We start from the raw sequence: 21,404 nt of genomic DNA, 5'->3' as shown, positions 1-21,404 counted from the left end.
ATTACAATGTCTTTGAAATTTCAAGCTCTTTAAGTAGTTCACTTATGTATTGTAGGATTGCATAGTGCTTGACAGAAGACTCAAACTAAATTTTCTGCCTTAGAAAGCTTAGCTGTTTGCTTTGGAGAAACTGGAGATCAGGTATAATGTTTCAGATATAAGAAAATTTAATAAGGAAAACTCATGGCATTTTTTTGGGAGGGAGGCGTTTTTAACTAGAAAATGATTAGCAAATTATAAATAGACTGCTGTGGATACCAGCCATGCTGGGAAGAAGGTGTAGATTTCAGAAGATTATATTGACCATATAATAAAGAATATCATTAAATTACAAACATTTTGCAGCACAGTGTTACTGTATTAGTACAGCTGTCATATCGTTAACCTGTTTTTTAAGAAGCTGTTAAATCAGTTGATAACAAAATACTCATTTTAACAACCTATCCCCACAAGCTTTCTTTTTAAAGTATTTGAGTGTCTTTTTCCTGGTGCAGAAGAGGCTGTAGCACTCTGAACTGAGCTGAAGCTTCACTTGGAGACACATTTTTTTTATTTGACTTGTATTAAACTTCCTGTCACAGGAGTTATTACTTGAGGAAAGTACTTTGCTGATAGGTGATAAATTCTTCTTGCATTTGAGCTATCCTGTTCCTACAGGAACCGGAGTGAGAAAAAAAAAGATACTTCGGATGAAGGTGGAGGTAAAAGGAAAGAAGAGCAGGTGTGTGGAACATTAATCTTTAATTTAATCCATTAGGAAACAGAGGATAGTAGTTGGATTCAGGAAGAGATTAAGATGCTTGAAGGTTAAAACAAAAAGAAAAATACATTGTTTTTTTTCACTATAGATCTCCCTTTTGGTTGTTTTCTGCTCTTTTCATGTTTTGATTCTCAGCAATTTCAGGATTATTTAATCTTTCTTTGCTGTGCTAAGTGTGTGAATTTTAGCATTACAGTAATATGCATAAATACATCAAGGTAGTAGGAGTTGTGGGGTTTTAAGCCATAGAAAAATACTTCAGCAGATGGTATTATATTAACGTGCATCTTCTTCACCAAAGGTAAACATCATTTGCCAGTTACAAGGAGAAAGAGGAGGGAAGAATTGTTGGCTTGAGAAGCTTGAGAAAGATGAAAGTTGGAAGAGTAAAACAAAAGTAGAGAGGATATTGGACATAACAGAAAGTATTTTAAGAATGTCTTCAGCCTTATTCTGGAGTTTCATTGTATTTTATTCTGCTCTTTATTTAATGGAAGTCCCTTCACTTTTGGTTGTGTTAGTTCTGAAATCTTACCACCTTTTTGTGAAAACAAAAAAACCTGATTTTGGCTCATCAAAAGATGAGCGGCGTGATTTCTTTTGGAAGCAGCTAGTCAATGAAATACATAGTGAAACTGCAGCTTTACTGAACTTTAGATCTGTAAATATGGCATTTATTTACCCATTTCATGTATGTATTTACCATACTATAGAAGTGGCAGAGGGTTCTGACCTAGCACACAATATTAGTCAAAATGAAAACAAGCATCTGACAAAGCATCTATCTCATAATGCATTTGGCCTGTTTGAATATTTGAAGGAATGTTGCCTTTGTTTTGCTGCATAACTAAGAACAAACTTCAATACTGATGTAATGTCTTTTTTTGCTTGTACATTGTGTATGTTCATCTCTGATACTCTAGTTACTTTGTTTTTTATGCTGTTCAAATACCCTCTTTATGCGGAATATGTTGAAATTTCAAGTGTGATCATCAGACATGAGAAGTCTGAACACAAGAAGCTCTATTTTTAGGGTGGTCCTAAACCATTATATATATATATGTGTGTGTGCATATATATATGTCATTGTACATGTGCACATAGTTCTGTTGTCTGGAACTTCAGGAGATTGCTTCAAAATGAAGACTGCTTTCCATAGGATTAAATGTCACCTAGCATCTTTATCAGATATGTTCTCGCTGCTATCTTCGGTGGTGCTATTTCTGTTTTCCAAGTGGCATTCAGGAAGTTATTTTAAACTCCAGTGCATATTCAGTTCATGTTATCAGCAGTCCAGAAATGACTTCTGTAAGAGGGAGTACTTTTTAATATTCAGAAATAGCTTGGCCTGAATCAAGTGTTGTGCTCTGTTATAATCCTTTGAATAAAGTGTTTTAAATGGTGTGCATATTCTTACATCTCAGCATATCATCCATCAGTTTCTAGAAGAGCTTTCTTCAGTAGAGGATGTTATAACTTGTTTGTCCTGTTCAGGTGTTCAATATAGAATTCCCTTTCTAGTTTTAATGGTATTGTTGAAGGACATACAACTGCTGCTGATGATCCTGTTAACAGTTAAAATATTTGACGTGCTCTTTGGAGTACAGCAGTTCATGATGCTGCAACTTCATCTATCTGATACTGCAACATGCTGTGCATATAGGATTGATAAAGACTATATAGTGGTCTTATAATTCTATACCTGTGAAATTCTTATATTCAATTAAGTCTTTTATTGTGCAGCACTTTATCCTTTTCTATTGTCACATTGAAGATTATGTTCTTCTCCAATAACACTGTTTTATGGTTGGGGAGAAGAGCTAAAAGAGAAAAATAATTTTCCATTTCTTTGTAACTGAATAAAAAGCCAACTTGAGATTAAATTAGGTTTTCTGGAAGGAAACAAACTCATCTGAGCTTAAATAATACAACTGTTTAAGACCTGTAATAATTGCCTTTCTTACATTTCTGACACAAAAGCAGAGTTGAGGGTAGAACAAAGATGCCCAGCTAGCCAGACTGCACCTCTACTTTAAAGGTAGGAGAAAAGCATAAAAGTAAATACTACATTCTGTTCCAAACCATATCCTTGGATGCGGTTATTTGCAATTGTAACTTTTTGGGCCCTGATTCAGGCACTCTTTGATCGCAGGACTGGTTTCACTATTCTTGCAGTGGCAAACTCCACTGACTCTTAACTGCAGAGCTTTTAGAGGACTGTTTTACAAAAGCATTTTATTTTGACATATTTTCTTGACATTTTCTAAACAGTGAAGCCCTTTAATGGATCAGATAGTAAATGCCAAATAACAGTAGTGATCTGAGACATAAATTGCCAGCTCAGAATGACTTGTGTGACATAACAGTTGATGTCAAATGGAGTAAAATGTATTAGATAGGTGAGTTATTGCAGAAAAAAAAGCACACTTCTGATGGGTTAAAAATTAAAACACTAGAATGCTAAATAAATAAAATTATTTGATAACGGGAAAGTTGAATTATGCAAGCTCAAAAAGTTTGTGTGTGGCTTTCCTTCTGAGAGCACTAATTACTAGATTTTGGTAACTACAGTTACAACTGGAAGAATGAAAAGATGAAAACTGGGAAGGAGGGGTAATGTGCTAGGAACTGTATGAAGCTAGAAGATGGGAAATAAATGTGTTAGCAAGGTGACTGCAAATATTCAGGTTGTGTTCTGGTTAGACTATTCTGTTGTAACAGATGGTTATATTTGAATGAGAAAAAAATTGCCTTCTAAAAATTCAAGTAACTGAAACTTACTCCCAGGTCTTCTTAAAACCTTTCTGAGAAAACATTTATTTTAAAACTAGTCTTTTCCAGATGAGTGTCCTTTCAAGAAGGCTGTTTCTGTTGGCTGCTGTTCACGATAAATATAACAATATTAGAGTAAGCACAGAGTGACAGAACTTGCTTACTTAGAGATGCGCATTGCATATCTGCCTTTATCCTTTATAACCGAATTGTATCTTTCTTATCTAAATGTAATAGCTGTTCAGCCAAACCTATTTTGTCTGTTGTAGTACAATACAACATTTTCAATTGCAGTGAGTATGTGTATGAGCACAAATTAGTCTAATTTAAGAACCTTATGAAGTTCTTCAAGGTTCTACAGTCATATTTCAGGGTATAAGCATCATCAGAATTGGATTAGATTGGATAATGGCTGTTCCTCCTCCATGCCACTTTGTATGGACTCGAGGTCTGCTTTCTTTTGCTTTGTATTACTGAAAAATACAGTACTATAAGGAATCCACCTATAGACATTTGTGACTGTGTAAAGGAAGGAAACACCACAGATACTTGAATGATACTGATAAAAGTGTTTACAAATTCTAAATTATGTTACAGACTATATAATTTCTTATACTATGGTAAAATATAACTCAAGTTGGGTATCAACTCTAAGGACATTTTCCCTTCCAATTTAATTTCACTCCTCTCCTCCAAATAACAAAAAAGATCACTTGAAAATTTGAAACTTTTACTTGCACAAAGAAATAAAAAGATGCCCATTGTTACTTGTGGTTACAAAATGCTTGCACTTTCCAGAAACATGAGTAATGTTTAGATAAGTGGTAAGGTTAATGTCTAAGCATTTCCACTAGATTGACAGTTCTGGTTTAACATTATTGTATTGCAGCTTTCTACAACTTCATGGTTACCGTTGTTACCTTCCTTACTTAGAAGGTAAATTCTTAGTTCAGGTAAAATTGACAAGTTACTTCGACTATAACTATGCTTACAGTTAGTAGTATTCTTCAAGTACAAAGTGAGACAAAGTATGGTATTGATGTCATACGCACAGTTTACTTCATTTGGTGGAGATTATGCTAGTAAAACATAATTTAAAGCCCTGAAAAAGGTTGTAGTGGGTTTTGGTTTTGTTTATTTTCCTCTTTTTTAGCTCCTAGAAAGTACTGAAAAGTGTCTTTTGACTGAAGAAAGGCTCTTAATTCTTTTTCTATTGGCTAGGAAGGAGGAGTGGAAAATTCAGGGCTGCTTACATAATTGTTTACATTGTGGTGGAAGTAGATTTATTTCTCATCACAAGGGAAAAGCAGCTCAAGTCTGAGATTTTTATTTCTGTGTTCAAATTTCATAAAACTAAGAAGCAAAGGATTGCTAATACATATGCAATGGATAGAAGCAGACTTATATTACTTCATACTTATGCAACACTTTCATACCAGGATTTCAGGTGCAGTAATCCCTGATACTGGAAAATCTAAACTCTTCATTGCCTTTATTAACTACATATAGAAGTAAGTTAAGCATTTTAAGGGGAGGTGCAAAAGTCAATGATTTAATCCTCTTTTACTCCTTTTTTAATTGTATTTTAAGGGAAAAGATTCAAGCCTTCCAGGTTTCTGCCGAGTGCTATGTGTCATTTTGTCATAGCTGTCAATGCTGCTGTTTGAAATAGAGAATACTTTATTGATTTCAGAAGCCTATACATTTTTGTTATTGAGTTAGATACACCAAGGTAACTCTGGGCTTCAGAGTTCAGTGTTACATTTGTGATTCCTAATTAACTGTGGAAAAGAATTCATTTTCTAAAACACCATAGTTGTGTATGGGCATTGGAAGGCAAAGAGGTATCATAAACATCTGAAAAACCCCGAAGTATCAGTTAACTGCTACAACTTACCCATAATTATTTTGAAAGTATTTTCTACCTTAGTAAGTAGAGGTTCAGGAACTAAGAACAATTTCTGACATTAAATGTTAACCAGCTGGGGAAGTAATGGTCCTAAAGTTCAGTCATTTTTCTGAAATGTTATTTCTGAGTTTCAGTATTTTGTCTACACGGCTATTTATAGTCCTACTGAGATGCAATTGCTTTTTGTTTGTTCAGACCCTTTTATTCTGGAAAGCAATCAGTCACATTGTGAGATAACTGTGCTTCAGTTTTACTTTTTATTCAACTACAAATATATTTCAGTGCACGACTTTATTTTTCCTTTCAGATGGTCTTATTATTGTTGGAGTCCATTCGGCAAAATTCCCAAATGAAAAGGTTCTGGATAACATTAAAAGTGCCATTCTGAGATATAATATTGTCCACCCTGTAGTAAATGATGCAGATGCAACACTGTGGCATGAACTTGAAGTGTCCTGCTGGCCAACTCTAGTTATTTTGGGGCCTCGTGGAAATATGCTCTTTTCACTTGTTGGAGAGGGACACAGAGAGAAGTTGTTTTTATTTACTTCTATAACACTGAAATTCTACAAGGAAAGAGGACAAATCAAAGATAACAAGATTGGAATAAAGCTATATAGAGACTCACTCCCACCTTCTCCCCTGCTGTTTCCTGGCAAAGTGGCCGTGGATCATTCAGGAGAAAGGCTGGTCATAGCAGATACTGGACATCATAGGATACTGGTTACTCGAAAAAATGGACAAATTCTACACGCTATTGGAGGTAAGGGTATATAAGTTTGTTACAGTAATTTTAGTGTAGGAGTAGAGGATGTTTGCTGGGCCTAGTATAATTACATATATAGTATAATATGAATTACAAAAAATACATTTTGTATTCTTATGAAAGTGTTGCAAATGGGTTTAGATTAAAGTGACATACATCCACAACCAGCAGCAAGGTAGGGAAAAGAAAAGACTAATGTGTCCCTTTTCAATAGAAGACGTGAATGCTCAGTTGTGGTGGTGGTGGTGTGTGGGGAAGCTTTTGGTGTATGTTTTTAGCTTGGTTTTTCCGTTTCTTTAAATGAAGAGCATTCCTATATAGGACTTTGGAGGAAGGGAGAATTACTAAGGACAGTGGCATTGCACTAAGTGACATTGAATCTGGTATTCAGGTGCCTCATATATAGGCACCTGAAAATTAAGTTGCTTTAGCGTATATGAGAAGACCTGTGTTGTCAACAAAACTGAGGTGTACCATACAAACAAGTACAAAAATAGTGGAAGTGTTAAGATTTAGCTACATTTGTTACCACGTTTATGTTGGTAACATTTCAGCTTTAAAAACTTAATCTCTTTAACTGATTTTGTAATATTACTATCTACAGTGCAAATCAAAAACATTTGTACCTTCTTCGTGTTCTTTACTCTTTCAGAAATGAAACATTCAGATTTGTTCCTTTTTAGAATCTATTACAGTGGTAGAAGTTACATCTTAATGCACCAAGTACATAGCTGTCAGGAGAGTCCATTTATGAACAACCATAACAGGCAAATGTAGGAAGTGGTTGAATCCCCAGATAATTGACAACAGTGATTCATTTATGTCTCAGAATCGGGATCTGATAGGTCCTATATTACTCAGTCTGGTATTGACTAATGCCTGTTCTGTGGCAGCTTCCTAAAAACCTCATAAATATAACCCGTGGCACTGCTACTCAAAGAAAGGAATAAAATCTCTTGCTATTTAAAGTAACAGTGTATTGGATAAGCAGAGGAGTTACCCAAGTTAACCTGATAAAGGCATTAGTCTTAATATCCTTCTTCTATGGGAAGTGCCAACAGGATTTCTTCTGACAAAAGTGAGAGAATTTGGTTTCTGTTTGATATGTGAGATAAAGTCTCCAGCAACAAGCTACCCTTTAGTGTTCTGGGATAGTCATTAAATAGCAATTCAGAGGGAAGTATCCTAACCTCTGAACTGGTACCCCTGCTTCATGTGGCATTCTGTACTTTTCCCCTCCTTGGAGGTATGCACTCTGCCACTTAGAAGGGGAACTACTGGAATCTAACACACCAGTACCTCAGTCCTTTGTGTCTGGTAAGGTCTAAATTGTCTGCTGACAGTAAGTTGTGAAAGTTTGTGTATTTCAGTGACTCAGTTAAATGATTCAGTGGGCAGAAAATAATGTAACAAAGTTGATAATACAGTAACAAATGTGGGCAAGCACAAAGGTTGAAATTATTGTATTTGCATCATAAATCATGATGCACACATAACTCAATACCTAAATGTCTTCTGCTGAGACATACTGTTAATGCACTTTTGTTACTCCTGCTGATACACAATGCTTACCTTCTTACTGTTATATTCAGGTCAGGGTCCTTTCTATTTCTTGATGGCTCTGTGCGGAACACTGTCACTCCATCATTCTTACTATTCTTTTATGTAATCTGTTCCATGGTATCTTTTTCCTAATTGTTGCTAATGAGAAAATGCTGCTAATCAAGTATTAGTTTCTTTTATGATAACACCAAAATCTAAACCACTGAAAGTGAGTTGAGTTTGGGAAATTAAAGTTTTCCCTGCTGGCTTGATTTGATGTAGTTGGGAATAAAAAAACATGTAGTTCTTCTATTTCTATCTTGTGTTGTGGCTATTATCCTTTAGTGCAAGAGAGCAGGAGCAATTTAAACCCCTTTTAAGACTTCTCTTTTGGCTCCTTCAGCCTGCTGGTCATGCTCTTTTGATGCAGCCCAGGATATTGGTGGGTTTCTAGGCTGCAAGCGCACACTGAAGCTGCCTCATGTTAAGTTTCTCATCGACCAACACCCCCAAGTCCTTCTCCACAGGGCTGCTCTGAATCTCTTCTCTGCCCAACCTGTAGCTGTGCCTGGGATTGCCCCGAGCCAGATGTAGGACCTTCATGAGGTTGAACTTCATGAGGTTGTCATTGGCCCAGCTCACAAGCCTGTCAATGTCCTTCTGGATGGCATTCCTTACCTCCAGCGTATCAGCCAAACCACACAGCTTGGTGTCTTCAGCAAACTTGCTGAGGGCGCACTCAATCCCACTGTCCATGTCACCGACAAAGATGTTGAACAAGACCGGTCCCAACACCAATCTCTGAGGGACACCACTCGTTACCGGTCTCCAGCCGGACACCGAGCCATTGACCACAACTCTTTGCATGCAGCCATCCAGCCAGTTCTTTATCCACCGAGTGGTCCACCCGTCAAATTGATGTCTCTCCAGTTTAGAGACAAGGATGTTGTGCAGGACAGTGTCGAACACTCTGCACAAGTCCAAGTAGATGACATCAGCTGCTCTACCCGTGTTCATCAGTTCTGTAGCCCCATCATAGAAGGCTACCAAATTGGTCAGGCAGGATTTCCCCTTAGTGAAGCCATGCTGGCTGTCACCAAGCACCTCCTTGTTTTTCATGTGCCTTAGCATGCCTTCCAGGAGAATCTGCTCCATGATCCTGCCAGTCACAGAGGTGAGACTGACTGGTCTGTAGTTCCCTGGATCATCCATTTTCCCCTTCTTGAAAATGAGGGTTATATTTCCCTTTTTCCAGTCGTCGGGAACTTCACCTGGCTGCCATGATATTTCAAATATGATGGACAGTGGCTTAGCAACCTCATTCACCAGCTCGTTCAGGAGCCAAGGATGGATTTCATCAGGTCCCATGGGCTTGTGCATATTCAGGTTCCTAAGATTATCTCAAACCTGATCCTCTCCTACAGTGGGCAAGTAATGCGAACTGTACAAGGTGCTGTGAAAGCACCTCTTAGAATGTGTAATTTTTTTACAAGTTTAAATGTATGAATTTTGGGCTTGTTTGGTTGGTTGTGTTGTTTTGTTTTTTCTAAAATTACATTTGAGTTTGCTTTGTTTCATTTATAGGTCCAAACAGTGGAAGAAGAGATGGAAGATTTTCAGAGGCAGCTTTCAACTCACCACAAGGGATTGCTATAAAAAAAGATGTTATTTATGTAGCTGATACAGAAAATCACCTCATTAGAAAGGTAAATTTTCTGCAAGGAAATTCAAAATCTAATCTCTCATCCCTTATTCTACTTACAGAGGTGAATATTTACACTAAATTACTTACTCTGATTATTTACTGTTTGAATTCCCTCAACATTGGGAAGGAAATTCAGCACAGTATCTTATAAATAAATGCTGTTGTGTAGTTTGTTGTCTAAAGGCTACATATACTTTTGTGCTTCCTTTCAAATGAAGATGATATACATTACTTGCTGCAGCATATTTGATTTTGTTTTTCCTAGTGACTCTTACTTTCCTGTTATGAGAAACATCTATTCTTAGTACTACAACAAAATAGTTTTTATTTCACTTCCAGTAGTATCTGATTCTTATCTAAAGTTATTGTACTACTGTGGTTCACTGAGTATCTAAACTTCAGTTAGCTGTTTGGGGCTCTAAAGTACATACGGGTAACTGCTGTAATACCAGAATTGTCTGCATGTGGAATTTTTTTTTTATTAAACACTTATTTTAGCTTGGTTTAGGATGTAGGAATGATACTTTCTATATATAGTCATTGGATCTTACATTTGGTTAGGTCAAATTTAGAATAATAAGTTAAATTTGTTGAAGCAATATAATATTACCTTATTATTAAAAGTATTTTATGCATCTCAGAAGATCTTCTACTCAGATCCTCACTAATATGTCTGATTTATGATCAGAGGAGGGTACATCCTTGCTCAGTTTGAAGTGCCTTTGTACTGTTAAGTGGGTTCATTGTGTGTTTCACTTCAAAGCACTTGTCCACGAACTCCCTGCACAGTATTCATTGGAGTTGGCTACCTGGTTTTATTCTGAAAATGACCAAGGCTCCCAGTTGGTAGAGAAACACGTGTACTAAAAATGAGCAGTTTGCTCCAGGGTCCTCATCTTACAAACACTCATCACTGTAGCGAGGTGACCGCAGGATATGAAGTGTTGCAGGTAGCAAAGACAGCACAGAAATGTCTGCAGATCAGTATCATACCGCATCAGCATTTTTGGTGATAATTAGCTTTTCCCTTTCATCTAAATGTGCCATGAGGGTATCCAGGACTTAATAGGATAAACAGCTATAGGCCATGCATTCAAATGCTTGTGCAAGCCATGGGCCTTGCAAAAAGTGCATTTACTGCCACAAAAGTTAGAAGATCCTGTGTGTGAAAGACTCCCTTTTTACATGATCATCATGATAAATGCATGAGCAGCATTGGAAGTCACTTCGAAAATAAGCAAAAGGGAAAGAAAAATAAAGGGATTTAAGCTGCAGAAATTAAATCTTTTTTTTTGCCCTAAGGCATGAAATGAACTGTAAAAATAATTTGCTTTGTACAAATTAAATGAGATGGGAGATACTGTTACAGTATCTGAATTTCTATGTCATATTTCTATAGAAGTTTAAAATAAAACATCCACATCCATCGTCTGAGTATTTCTTTAGAAGATTTTGGTGCTTGCTTCTGCAACTGCTGGGCAAACCTTGACAAAACAGTGTTAATTTTTGTTGAAGGGAATTCCAGGCTTGTGTTTTTCCTGCTGCTTCCTGCCCCCATCAGCTAGCATTGTGGTAAAATTCATTATCTTCCTACATTTGCTAGGATTTGTTTTTTATTTGTCAGCAAAAACTATGGTTTTGACATCTAGCTCAAATTGTAACTTCAGTCAACTTAATTTTGTACATTCAGTGTGTGTAATTTTGCTCCTTGTAGATTGACCTGGAGTTAGAGCTGGTGACCACTGTAGCAGGCATTGGGATACAAGGTGTCGATAAGGAAGGTGGAGCAAAAGGAGAAGAACAGCCTATCAGCTCTCCGTGGGATGTGGTCTTTGGAAATTCAAGTATTGTATCACTTGAGCTTTTGACATCTCATATTTACACATGCATGGCTGTTTGCTAAATATTTTCCTGTTTTGATAATAATCTGAGATAGAAAAAAGTAAAAATTTACTTTACAGCTGAGTCTTAAAAACAGTGGTTTCATTTGTAAGTAAGACCTGCAGTTCTGCTTTGGATCCTGAAGGAAGCATGAACTGTTACTTGATGGCAGAAAAATTCTTTTGTAGTGAGCTATATAGTTACTGGGTCCAAATACAGGAGGAAATTGTGATTGCTTTTGTTAAGCGAGTGCTTTTTATGGCAGGATCACTTAAGCAGCTACATTTTACAGGAAGTGAGCATTGTCTAGAAGTTCCTTTCCTTGACTATACAGACATGTTTGACCACTTGTAAATATTTGAGTTTAGGAAATAAAAGTAATTTTAGTTGGGGGCCTGTGTTTATTCCTGTTTAGGTGACATAAAATCATTAGATTCAAGAGAATGATAGAGTCAGTCAGATAGGTGAGGAATACCTCAGAAAAAACCTTGCAAGCATCAGTGGGTAAGAGTGAAATCTTTTGCAAAAGAATTAGCTTCTGAAGATTTAAGTAGCTTGCTTTCCTGATTCACATAAAACACACCTGAGCTTGACATCACATAACTGCCATGTTTCAACTGATATTAACTGTGAGTTGATTCTTTCTTTTTTCATGTTTCCATTTAACTATAATTCAGGGGTTGCAGATGCCATTTTTTGAACAATGACAGAACAGTTCTTTAGCGTGAAGTAAACCCCTTAGGTCACTATTTCAAACATGACAATTGACTTCCAAAATCAGGTCTTGAATCTGCAGATAATGGGGTGGGGAAGTAGCGTGATTTAAGTCTAATAGTTTTAAATTAGAGATGCTTTGCAAAATTAGTAAATGAGAATATTTTACTGACCTGGAACCATTTGTTATAATCTTGGGTCAGTTATGAGAGAGGAAAACACACTCAAGTTTAAGGGAACATGAAGCTAGCTCATATAGATGTCTTCTCATGTAGATTGTCAGTATAGACATTGTACCACCAGCAGCCTTGACTACTTTTTTTAATTTTTTTTAAAAATTAAAATCATTAATTTTTAGATTTAAAACTTTTAATAGCATGTCTTCCACATAAAAATGAAATGAAAATATATTAAACTAAATTTTACAAAGGGCACTTTACCTCAAATGCTTTGCCAATGACCCTTACAATGTGTGTTAAGCATATCGATTTCTACTTTCACAAGGAAGGAGGAGTACCTGAATCTCACTGGATGTGGGTTGCTATTAATGAAGGCATGAGTTTAGCTGAATTTCATCCAATCTGATTTTCCTTTTGTCAGCCAGTAGGCTGTTGTTTGACTAGCTGGTATAGTTTTCAAGGTGTCTTGAACCAGCAAGCTGATTTGCATGGGATGTTACTGCAGAGCTGTTTCGCAGATCAGCGAAGGAAGAAACGAGTAACTCATCAGTGCTTCAGAAACCTCAGCCGGTTAACAGAACTATTCAAAATAGCCTATAATTTTACTTTTCATGATGCTTTCTTTTACTTTTGCCAGTAGTTGAATTTCTGTTGATACTTTCTGTTTTTGAGAGCTCTGCTTGTTAAATGTTAATTGATAGGATTGTTATCAACATGAGCATAGTAATCACTGTATGATTCACCTGTAGAGGATTAGTCATCTGCACTCTTCAACACTACTGAATTTTTATCAGCATTTACATAAAAATCTGATCTTCTGAACACTGAAAAGTAAAATCTTTTCCGATTCAATTAGAACCTACCAGTGAATTGTCTATTTAGAGCTCTGTCCCTTACAAAGAGATTAAATCAAATAAATTCCTTTTTTTTGAGAGGGTGGTAGGCCAAAGATATAAAATGGGGCTGGGTTGTGTGTTTTCAGATTCTTTTTAAAAGTCTTTAAGACTTTTTTTAATATGGTTTTGTGTGGGTAAAATAAGCAAGGAAAAATGTAAATAGCTGTAATAGCTATATAAAATCCCTTAAAAAACTATAACGAGAGAGAGATGTCAAAACAGGGGATTATACTGATTAAAATGCTGGCAGGAGTGTGTCCCAGAGCATGAAGAACCAAGGCTGTGTCTTGTAGTCTGCAGTGGATTTGTCTTGCAGCATAGAGCAATGTCTTGCAGCATTGTAGCAATGAGCTGCAGTGACTTCTTAAAGTGTGTTGCCAGCCATCAAAATAGTTTGTCAACACTGCAGCAGAGTTTGTCAAAGTTGTGTTGCTACTGCAAATTGCTTGAACCTAGTAGCATCTTCTGTCACTATCCCTTATACTATGGATAGTATGCTTTAGTTATTCAGTAAATGTAGGAAATGTTCAGTTTTGTAGGAAATCTTCACTCTCCTGGGCAGACACCCAGCCTTCTGTTGGTGATTCTCAGTGTGCTGTCTTACAAGTAGATACCCTGCTGTCGTACGTTAAAACTGGCATGCCAGTGTCTGTGTGTGCATATGGATGGATGAAGTAATTGATGAGAGTTTCAGAAATTGCTTTGGTTCATATCCACGTAGCAGCACACATTTTTTACATGTGTTTATATGTGTCTCTGTGCAAGTTGCAAAGTGTAATGGACACTTCAGCGACACAGGTGCGTTATTACAGTAAGTTTGACTTCTGTGTTAACTGCTGTGGCATATGGGAAATAACACTGTACTTTCCTGTTTTCCTTAGAGCTATGTAGCTTACACGGTGTACAAGAAACATATTTTTCTTTTCAGAAGATAGATGTATGGATTTTATATGTTTTAAACAAGTGATGCTTTTGTGAGTTTCCTTTCAACATGCAAAATCCATGCTATCCAGAACATGAAGAGGAGAAAAAAAGTTTAAATGTTTAAGCTGTTTATGTACTACACTAGGTAGTCTTGAACAGTTTATGCTGACCTGACCTTCCTCAAAGTCTCAAAGGGAAAGGTTACCTCTTAAGAGAAAATTCAGTATCATTTATATTTCTTGACATTTCTTGTGTTTGCTCCTAACACAGTTTAGACTATGTGTTACAGTATCACAGAATGGTTGAGGCTGGGGATCATCTGGTCCAACCTCCCTGCTCAAGCAGGTTCACTCAGAGCACAATGCTCTCCAGGGTTATCTCCAGATAGCTCTTGAATATCTCCAGGGAGGAGGCATTTTGAAATGTGAATTTATAGTTTGTTGTGAAATTAAAAATATTGAAGGGAAAAAAAGTTTATGAAGGCACATATAAGTTAATATGCAGAACAGATACTACTGAGTAGCATGCTTTTAAGCATCCTTATATTATTTCCATGAGATAATAGGCTTTTGTTTCCCCATTTTATACAGATGCCGAAGTCTGAGGCAAAGAGATTAAGTGACTGTGAATTACCCTTTAAAAGAAAGTTGGCACAAGTCTCTTTAAGGTAGGGGAGTTAATGGAGATAAAACACATACTAGGGTTTAGGCAGACAGTATTCTTCCTTATTATTGATTTCTTCAGTTGTGGCCACTGAGCTTGCATTTTACCCTTCACTTAAAATTCTTGAATGAACTCTGTGGATTAAGTTCTGGCTTTGTTGAAGTTGGTGTTGAAGTTTGCAGTGATACAGATTGTGCAGGAAATACAGGGGAGGGCCAGCAGCTTAAAAATACATCATCAAATTACTCTGGTTTTTTTTTTTTTAGCTTTCTCTGTTGTCCCTTTCTATTTTTATTCAGTGGGTGTTGAAAGCAAGTGATACTTAAATGCACAGTTGATCTGAGCGTGAAATGTTCTTGATAGCTGCATTCTTGCTGGTAGGAACAGGACAATGGCCTGCTCTTGGTGACATAACTGTGTGATCCACATTCCAAAATGTGGTCTTAAATTGCATGATTGTAGTCTATTTATAGCAACTCCCAAGAACAGTGTTGACCATGCTTTCAATAAACTAGTTGGAAATTTTTACGTCAATTTAGGTTTTACATAGTTATTATTTAAATGAAAGTACTGTATCTTATCATACTGCTACAATTTTTATAGCCCTTAAAAGGCAAAAGTATGTAAGATTATTTTTTTCTCTCTGAGTGTCTCTGCTAGAGGGTTCTTTGGTACCACCACATTCCAGAGGAAGACACTTCTTTTTTCTGAATTACTTTCGGTGATTCTCCCTCAATTTTGCAAAGGAATAAAGCAATAATTACTTCAGCAATAAGCAGTTCCCACCCCCTGGATGAGCTCACACCGTGTATGAACTGTTTTTGTCTGAACTGTCTGTATCTTAAAAGTATGCTTTCTACATGTTGCCTTTCTTTCTCCTTCTAGGCTAGTCTCATTCTGGCATTGGGGCTCTGGCCTTCGCTATCCTGTGAAAGGAATTTTCCTTGGTAATAGCTGAAAATTAAAGAACTGCTCTTGTAATCATCAGACATTAGTTACGTATCGTTGTGGTAGACAGCTCAAAACTTTTAATTACTCTAAACGTATGTTGTGTAATATGGCTGCATGATATAGCAATATACAGAATTTGAATGCAAAAGGCCTTCTTATCTCTTTAGCAGTTTCCTGTGCAAAGTATAAACTCAGAAATACCCCATTCAGCTTTGGGCTGCATCTGCCCTTGAAGTGCACTTCCACAGAAAATTGTGTTAGAGACATAACTGACATGAAACAGCATTGCCTGACTTCTCTTGTTGAACTAGATCTTAAATTTACTTGTAAATAATTATTTTTATTTTAAATATTTGGCATTTCAAAGAAAAAGTATTTTCTTCATTAAAGATAGGGCTGAAGTAAAGTGAAAGACTGATTATAGCATTTTATTCCTATGTGAGAACTGTTTAAGGAGAAAAAGTCTTTTGAGAAGTGTGACATTAAGACATTACAGCAAAGGACTGCAGTGAAGCAGGACATTACCCAGTCTTGCTTTGAGAGGACTTCTGAAGCACACTGTTTAATTCTAGATACTGTCTGAGTGGGTCAACCAGCTTCATACTGTAGGCACAATCACAGAGAGGGACAAATAAATGCGACTGAAGTTTTCACATGTGCTAGCGCAATTTAGGTATGGGTTCTGTGAAACCTCAGCAGCTTTCATTCCTGCTCCTGACCTTGTCATTTTTTCCTTTAAACATTTGAGAGAAAACTGAGGAGGAATAAACTTCCAGAACTAGTAGCTTTTTGTGCAATCAGCACAACAGATTTTATCTCTACAGGAACCTTGTACTTGTTAAATTGTTGACTGAATGCTCGAATTCTGTATTCTAAGCCAAAACGGAGCAATTAAGGAGTTTATTGTATTTCCAAATAGCAATAGCAACAGAAGTTATTATTATTTCACATGTTCACTATAGAAACAGGTCAAGAAATTAGTTATTTATGTTAGTATTTTACTATAAACATGCCTTTAACAGAAACATATGAAGACTAAAGTCTTAACATAAGGATGTAATAGAGTTGTGACTGAATATCCAACAGTAATCCCACACAATTTAATTTGACAGATTACTCTTCTAGTAAATTGGGCTTCTCTAAATCTTGACAGAATGGATGGTGATGATTACTTTCTACAGTAAAAAGAAGCATTTGAATTAGCAGTTACCATCTTAACAGATGTCAAACTTAGTAACATTTTGAAGTCCATAACTTGAAACTGTCTTCAGTTATGTTATTTGTACTTAAAATCATGATTTCTCATTGCCTTTTTCTACAGTCTGTAGTCTTGTTCTGTGAATTAAATCTGTGCTCATGATAAAGATAAAACTGCGAGTCAGAATTCTGAATACTAGTTGAGGTATCAGATACTGGTTTTAATGCAAAATTCCAGATGCAGAGCTGCTGACAATAAACATCCTTTACAAGTCTTACAGAGACATGCAGGGCTAAGAATGAGACACAGTTTTTAACTGTTCTCGTTTGATGCTGAAAGAGCTTTTGAATATGGAATGTGTGTGTTGAGGATCAGGGGAGACTGCAGTGCTCAAGTACCCTCATGTGTACATGTTTGCTGTGCTTAAGTAGGAATGAATAAAATGCATAGCCAGACTTAGCTTTGTCTGTACTTACAGTGATGTATCCCAACACTAAATAATCTAAATCTGTTCTTTCATGTTAACAGATACTGTCATTTCTACTTTAGATTTTTTTCTGAAGTATTTACTGACATTACAGTCAGAAGGCCAGGGTTAGAAAGAGAAAACATTTAATTACAGTCACCATTTTTAGCTCCCTGTTACCTCCCATTGTATGACATGCCCTTGGTATCTACTGTGTCCAGGGATTTCCCCGATGAGAAGGCAGGTATGTTAACTAAGGAGGAAAACTCCAGAAGCATTTTGTTTCATAAAGGGTAATGCAGTTTGCATGATGGAACACTATGTGAAAGAGGTAGCGCAGGAAAAAGAAGAAAATGAATTTTTACTCCCCCGAAAAGGATGATGTGTACTTGTAACAGTCCAAACTGACAGTGCTAAAGCATTCCTTTGGGGCTTTGCTATCTCTGTCTCACTGAAGAAGAACAATTCTCTAGTTGTTCTGTCAGTCAGATTTGCTGAACTACCACTGACTTCAGCGTAGGCGCGACTTGCACTCACAAATGCACATAGGCAGTGTGCCTGTCTGTAAACTGGAAGGTGTTCTGTGGAGCCCTTTTTGCCACTTGTGATTTTGCAGAGGATGAGTGTGCCAACAGACTTCTTCCTTGTTATTTTTTTTTGTAGTTAGTAGACAAGAATAATATTTTCAAACTTCAGTCTATTTAGAAAATGTCAGTGGTGCCAGCCGCAAAATCTAACTTTGATTCCCAGGCTTTTAATTCCCAGACTGGAAGTAAGCATGCCGTCCCCAGCCAGGGAAGCTGGAAGAGTGGGTAGTCCTGGGAATGGAATCTCTTCAAACAGATACTGCCTTTGGCTGTTATGAAATCAACTCTTCTCTGTGTGTCCAGATTGACTCACAGTTAATGGTCAGCAGTGTTAATGAACTGTTTAAAGTTGTGTATAGGTCTGTTAAGTCTTACAACAGATACATAAATTGAAGAACTGAATCGTTGCATAATAACTGAAGTATAATATGGAACGCCTAGTTCATTATTAGTGAATCTTTATAACATAAGTGTGTCACAATTGCAAGCCATACTTTGCTTTGATAGGGGCAGCACTAAAGATAAGAAAGCACATACCCTAATAAGGAGAAACTGCACTGGATTTTTGAAACAGCTCAAGATAGTTTGGAATGTGGTGCTTAATTGAATGAATGTAAAAGAATTGCTTTGTTCTTTTATGTTGTTTTATAATAAATTCTTTAAAAATAAATTCTTTCCATTCAAGGATGATAAGGAGTTATGATAATGATAGCACTAACATAATTTTAGGATGCTGGTTCTCTCTGGCCCCCTTCTCATGTGAGAACAGTGCAAGGATGACAATGGTGGCATGTCCTCTAAGTGTTGTATCCTGATAGAAGAGGATTTTCTGTCTTATGCTTCAGAACATAAAGCATTAAACTCTGTAGTGTCAGGCCCATTGTATGATAAAATACCTTAGCTGTGCAACTACAGGCATTGTTTTTTGGGTTTGTATATTTTTTTCTTTTATTAAAGCCCTGACATATTTTCCACAAGTCACTACACTTGTGCTGTTTCCATGTTTGCATCCGTTCTCTTTGTTCTAATGGCCAGCCAGTAGAAAATACTTAAGTTGCGTTAAAATCTATAATGGTTACGGAGCTCTTATTTTTATTGCCTTGTTCTCTAGTTGAAGAAAAGTTTTTCTCTCTATTGATCTTACATTTTCAGTAAAGTTTGGAATTAATATTGATACTTTTTTGCTATGCCTCATATTTAAGCTTTTTAGTGTGCAGAACTAAAGTAAGAAACCTTTTCCATTTTTCAACATATAGCTGTCACAAGGGAGTTTTGAGTGGTTGGAATTAGAAACTTGAATAGATGAATGGAATAGATCTTTCTAAAGTGCTCAGTTCAAGCCTTACTCCTTCATTTCTTTGGTGGGTGAAGTGAATATTAAATAATTAACAAAGCACTTTTTGACATCCCTCATAATGAACTGCACAGCATAGCAAGATTAAAAACTCACTTTCTGAATTGACTAGTGATTTTAACATTATTCATTCTGGGGTGCTCCAAATAGGAGCATCTGAAGAGTGCAAGGTGTGCATCATGGAAACATAAAATGCTGAAGTTGAACATGAACTACATAGGAAGTAGTGAAATGATTTCATAGTCCATCTTCTCAATTTAGATCTCCTAGAAACAACCTCTAATCAAAGGTGATACTGTGAGGGGGTGTGTGGTTTGGTTTGGGTTTTTTATTGGGGTGGTTTTGCCATCCCCAGGACTTTGGTAACATCTGTGGTGACTGACTCATAAAATGTGTGGTTTCCAACTCATTTTGCAAACCTTTCTGCTCAACAAAAAACTTTTAGATGCTTTGGAAGTTGGGCTTTTATTCTTGGAGCTCTAGTTTACATAAAAAATGGAGCCACGTAGAGGTGCAGGAGAGAGTCAACAGGTTCCTTTGACCACAATCTAAGAAACTTGTGTCTTGATCCAGGGAACAGAAAGGGCTAAAGATAAATACTGTTAAAATCATACCAGTACTATTCTGAAGCGTGCGCACAGTATGAGGAAATTAATTCTGGAGAAAGAAGGATGGTTTTTTCCCCTCTTGCAGTGTGTGAAGTGGGAAAGGTTTAGGATTAAAAGAAAAACAGCAGGATCTCTGTTGGGGGAGTGGTGGTAATTTCGTTTTAGGAACATTGATTTGGACTAACTTCTCAGGTTTAAAACGCTTGCAAGCGTTTTACATAGAATTGCTTTTATTTTGAAGCTCCCAAAATAGGGTGGTGGGGGGGTGTCCACTAGATCGTTTGCAGAAATACCTGTGAGATGTTTTAGAAGTTCACGTGAATAAAGTTTCTGTGAGCAATTTGAAGGTATTTTTCTTTTGAGTGGCTATTAGTTATTCCAATACCTGATACATTTATTCAGAAATGAATGTATCTTGTCTCTGACTAGACCAGATGATTGTATACAGTGTGTGTAGGCTAATACAATATCTACACTTAGAAAGATAAGTGTCCACATTTTAATGTGGTTTTTAAATGTCAACTTTCTGTTCCTTTTCAGAAGAGGCTAAGATAAATAAATTTCTTTTGGGTTTCTTGGTTTTTAATGCTCTTTCACAATTTGTCTTCATGTATTCTTCCTTACACTGAAATGTGCTGTGTTTAAAGCTATAGAGCACTTACGTGTTCTTTACTTTCTATTTGTATCATTTTATCAGTGAGGTATTATCTGGAAAAGCTTCATGTAATTTATAGATTTGGATTGGTGAATGGTAGCTTTATACTTTGAGTTGAAAAAAATAGCTGCTTGAAACATAGTAGAACACTTCTTGATAAAAGGTCACTGTTGCACAGATCTGTGTCTTGTATTTGTGGTAATACATGTACGTGTGCATAGGGAGAACAACTTGGAAACTGAATGGATAGTGGAAGGGGAAATCAGTAATCACCCACATCACATCTGATGTTTGAATAGACAGCAGCAGTTGTGCTCCAGAGTGTAAATCTACATGACGCACAAGCATCAGTTACCCTTATCTTAAAAACGTTATGTACTCTGTATGTAATGTACTGCCATGCTTATTTCTCTCCAAACCCGTAAACAACTGCCAGCAGCTTTTTGGAATATCTAATTTTCTCACTGACATAGTAAAAAAACCCAAAACATATGTCCCCCACTGCCCAAATCATGCGTAGCAAAGATGAGTACATATTTGCTGGCAAGTATGAATCCAAAAATCGTAGGTGAAACATGGACTCAATAGCAAGATGTTGTGAAGAGCAAATTCCATTTGAAGTATTGTTCTTAGGTAGGGATATTAAAAATACTATTTTTGTATCTTGGAAAGAGAGCAGAAATAAAATAGAATTTTTGATAGAGACATTTTCTCTCCTCTTGCTCTGTTTTTTTTGGTTGAGGGTGTTTTTTTTCTTCCCCATGAGAAAAGGTGAGCTGGAGTAGAGGGCATAGCAGGATTGATTTGTTGATTTCTTTGTTTTACAAAGCATTCCCAAAGTGTTTGTTGAGTTTTTTTCTTCCATTTTTACACA

General features: G+C 36.6%; 1 protein-coding gene across 5 annotated transcripts in view; it reads left to right on the top strand.

The window, feature by feature from the left end:
* The window catches only part of NHLRC2 (NHL repeat containing 2), a 40,690-nt gene that overhangs the window by 3,663 nt on the left and 15,623 nt on the right, over positions 1 to 21,404 (top strand). For 4 of the 5 annotated variants that reach the window (XR_013957234.1, XM_080621628.1, XM_080621626.1 and 1 more), the window contains exons 3-5: positions 5,749 to 6,204; positions 9,334 to 9,515; positions 11,169 to 11,298. Coding sequence is in view for 4 of the 5 variants with exons in the window: in XM_080621628.1 (XP_080477754.1) it covers positions 5,749 to 6,204; positions 9,334 to 9,515; positions 11,169 to 11,298 (768 nt within the window). In the remaining variant the exon portion in view is untranslated. The remainder of the gene's footprint in view (positions 1 to 5,748; positions 6,205 to 9,333; positions 9,516 to 11,168; positions 11,299 to 21,404) is intronic. The other variant, XM_080621627.1, reaches the window with a different exon arrangement.

This window comes from Psittacula echo, assembly GCF_963264785.1.
Source record: "Psittacula echo genome assembly, chromosome: 6".
Taxonomy (NCBI): Eukaryota; Metazoa; Chordata; class Aves; order Psittaciformes; family Psittacidae; genus Psittacula; species Psittacula echo.
This window is presented reverse-complemented; position numbering and strand designations above follow the sequence as displayed.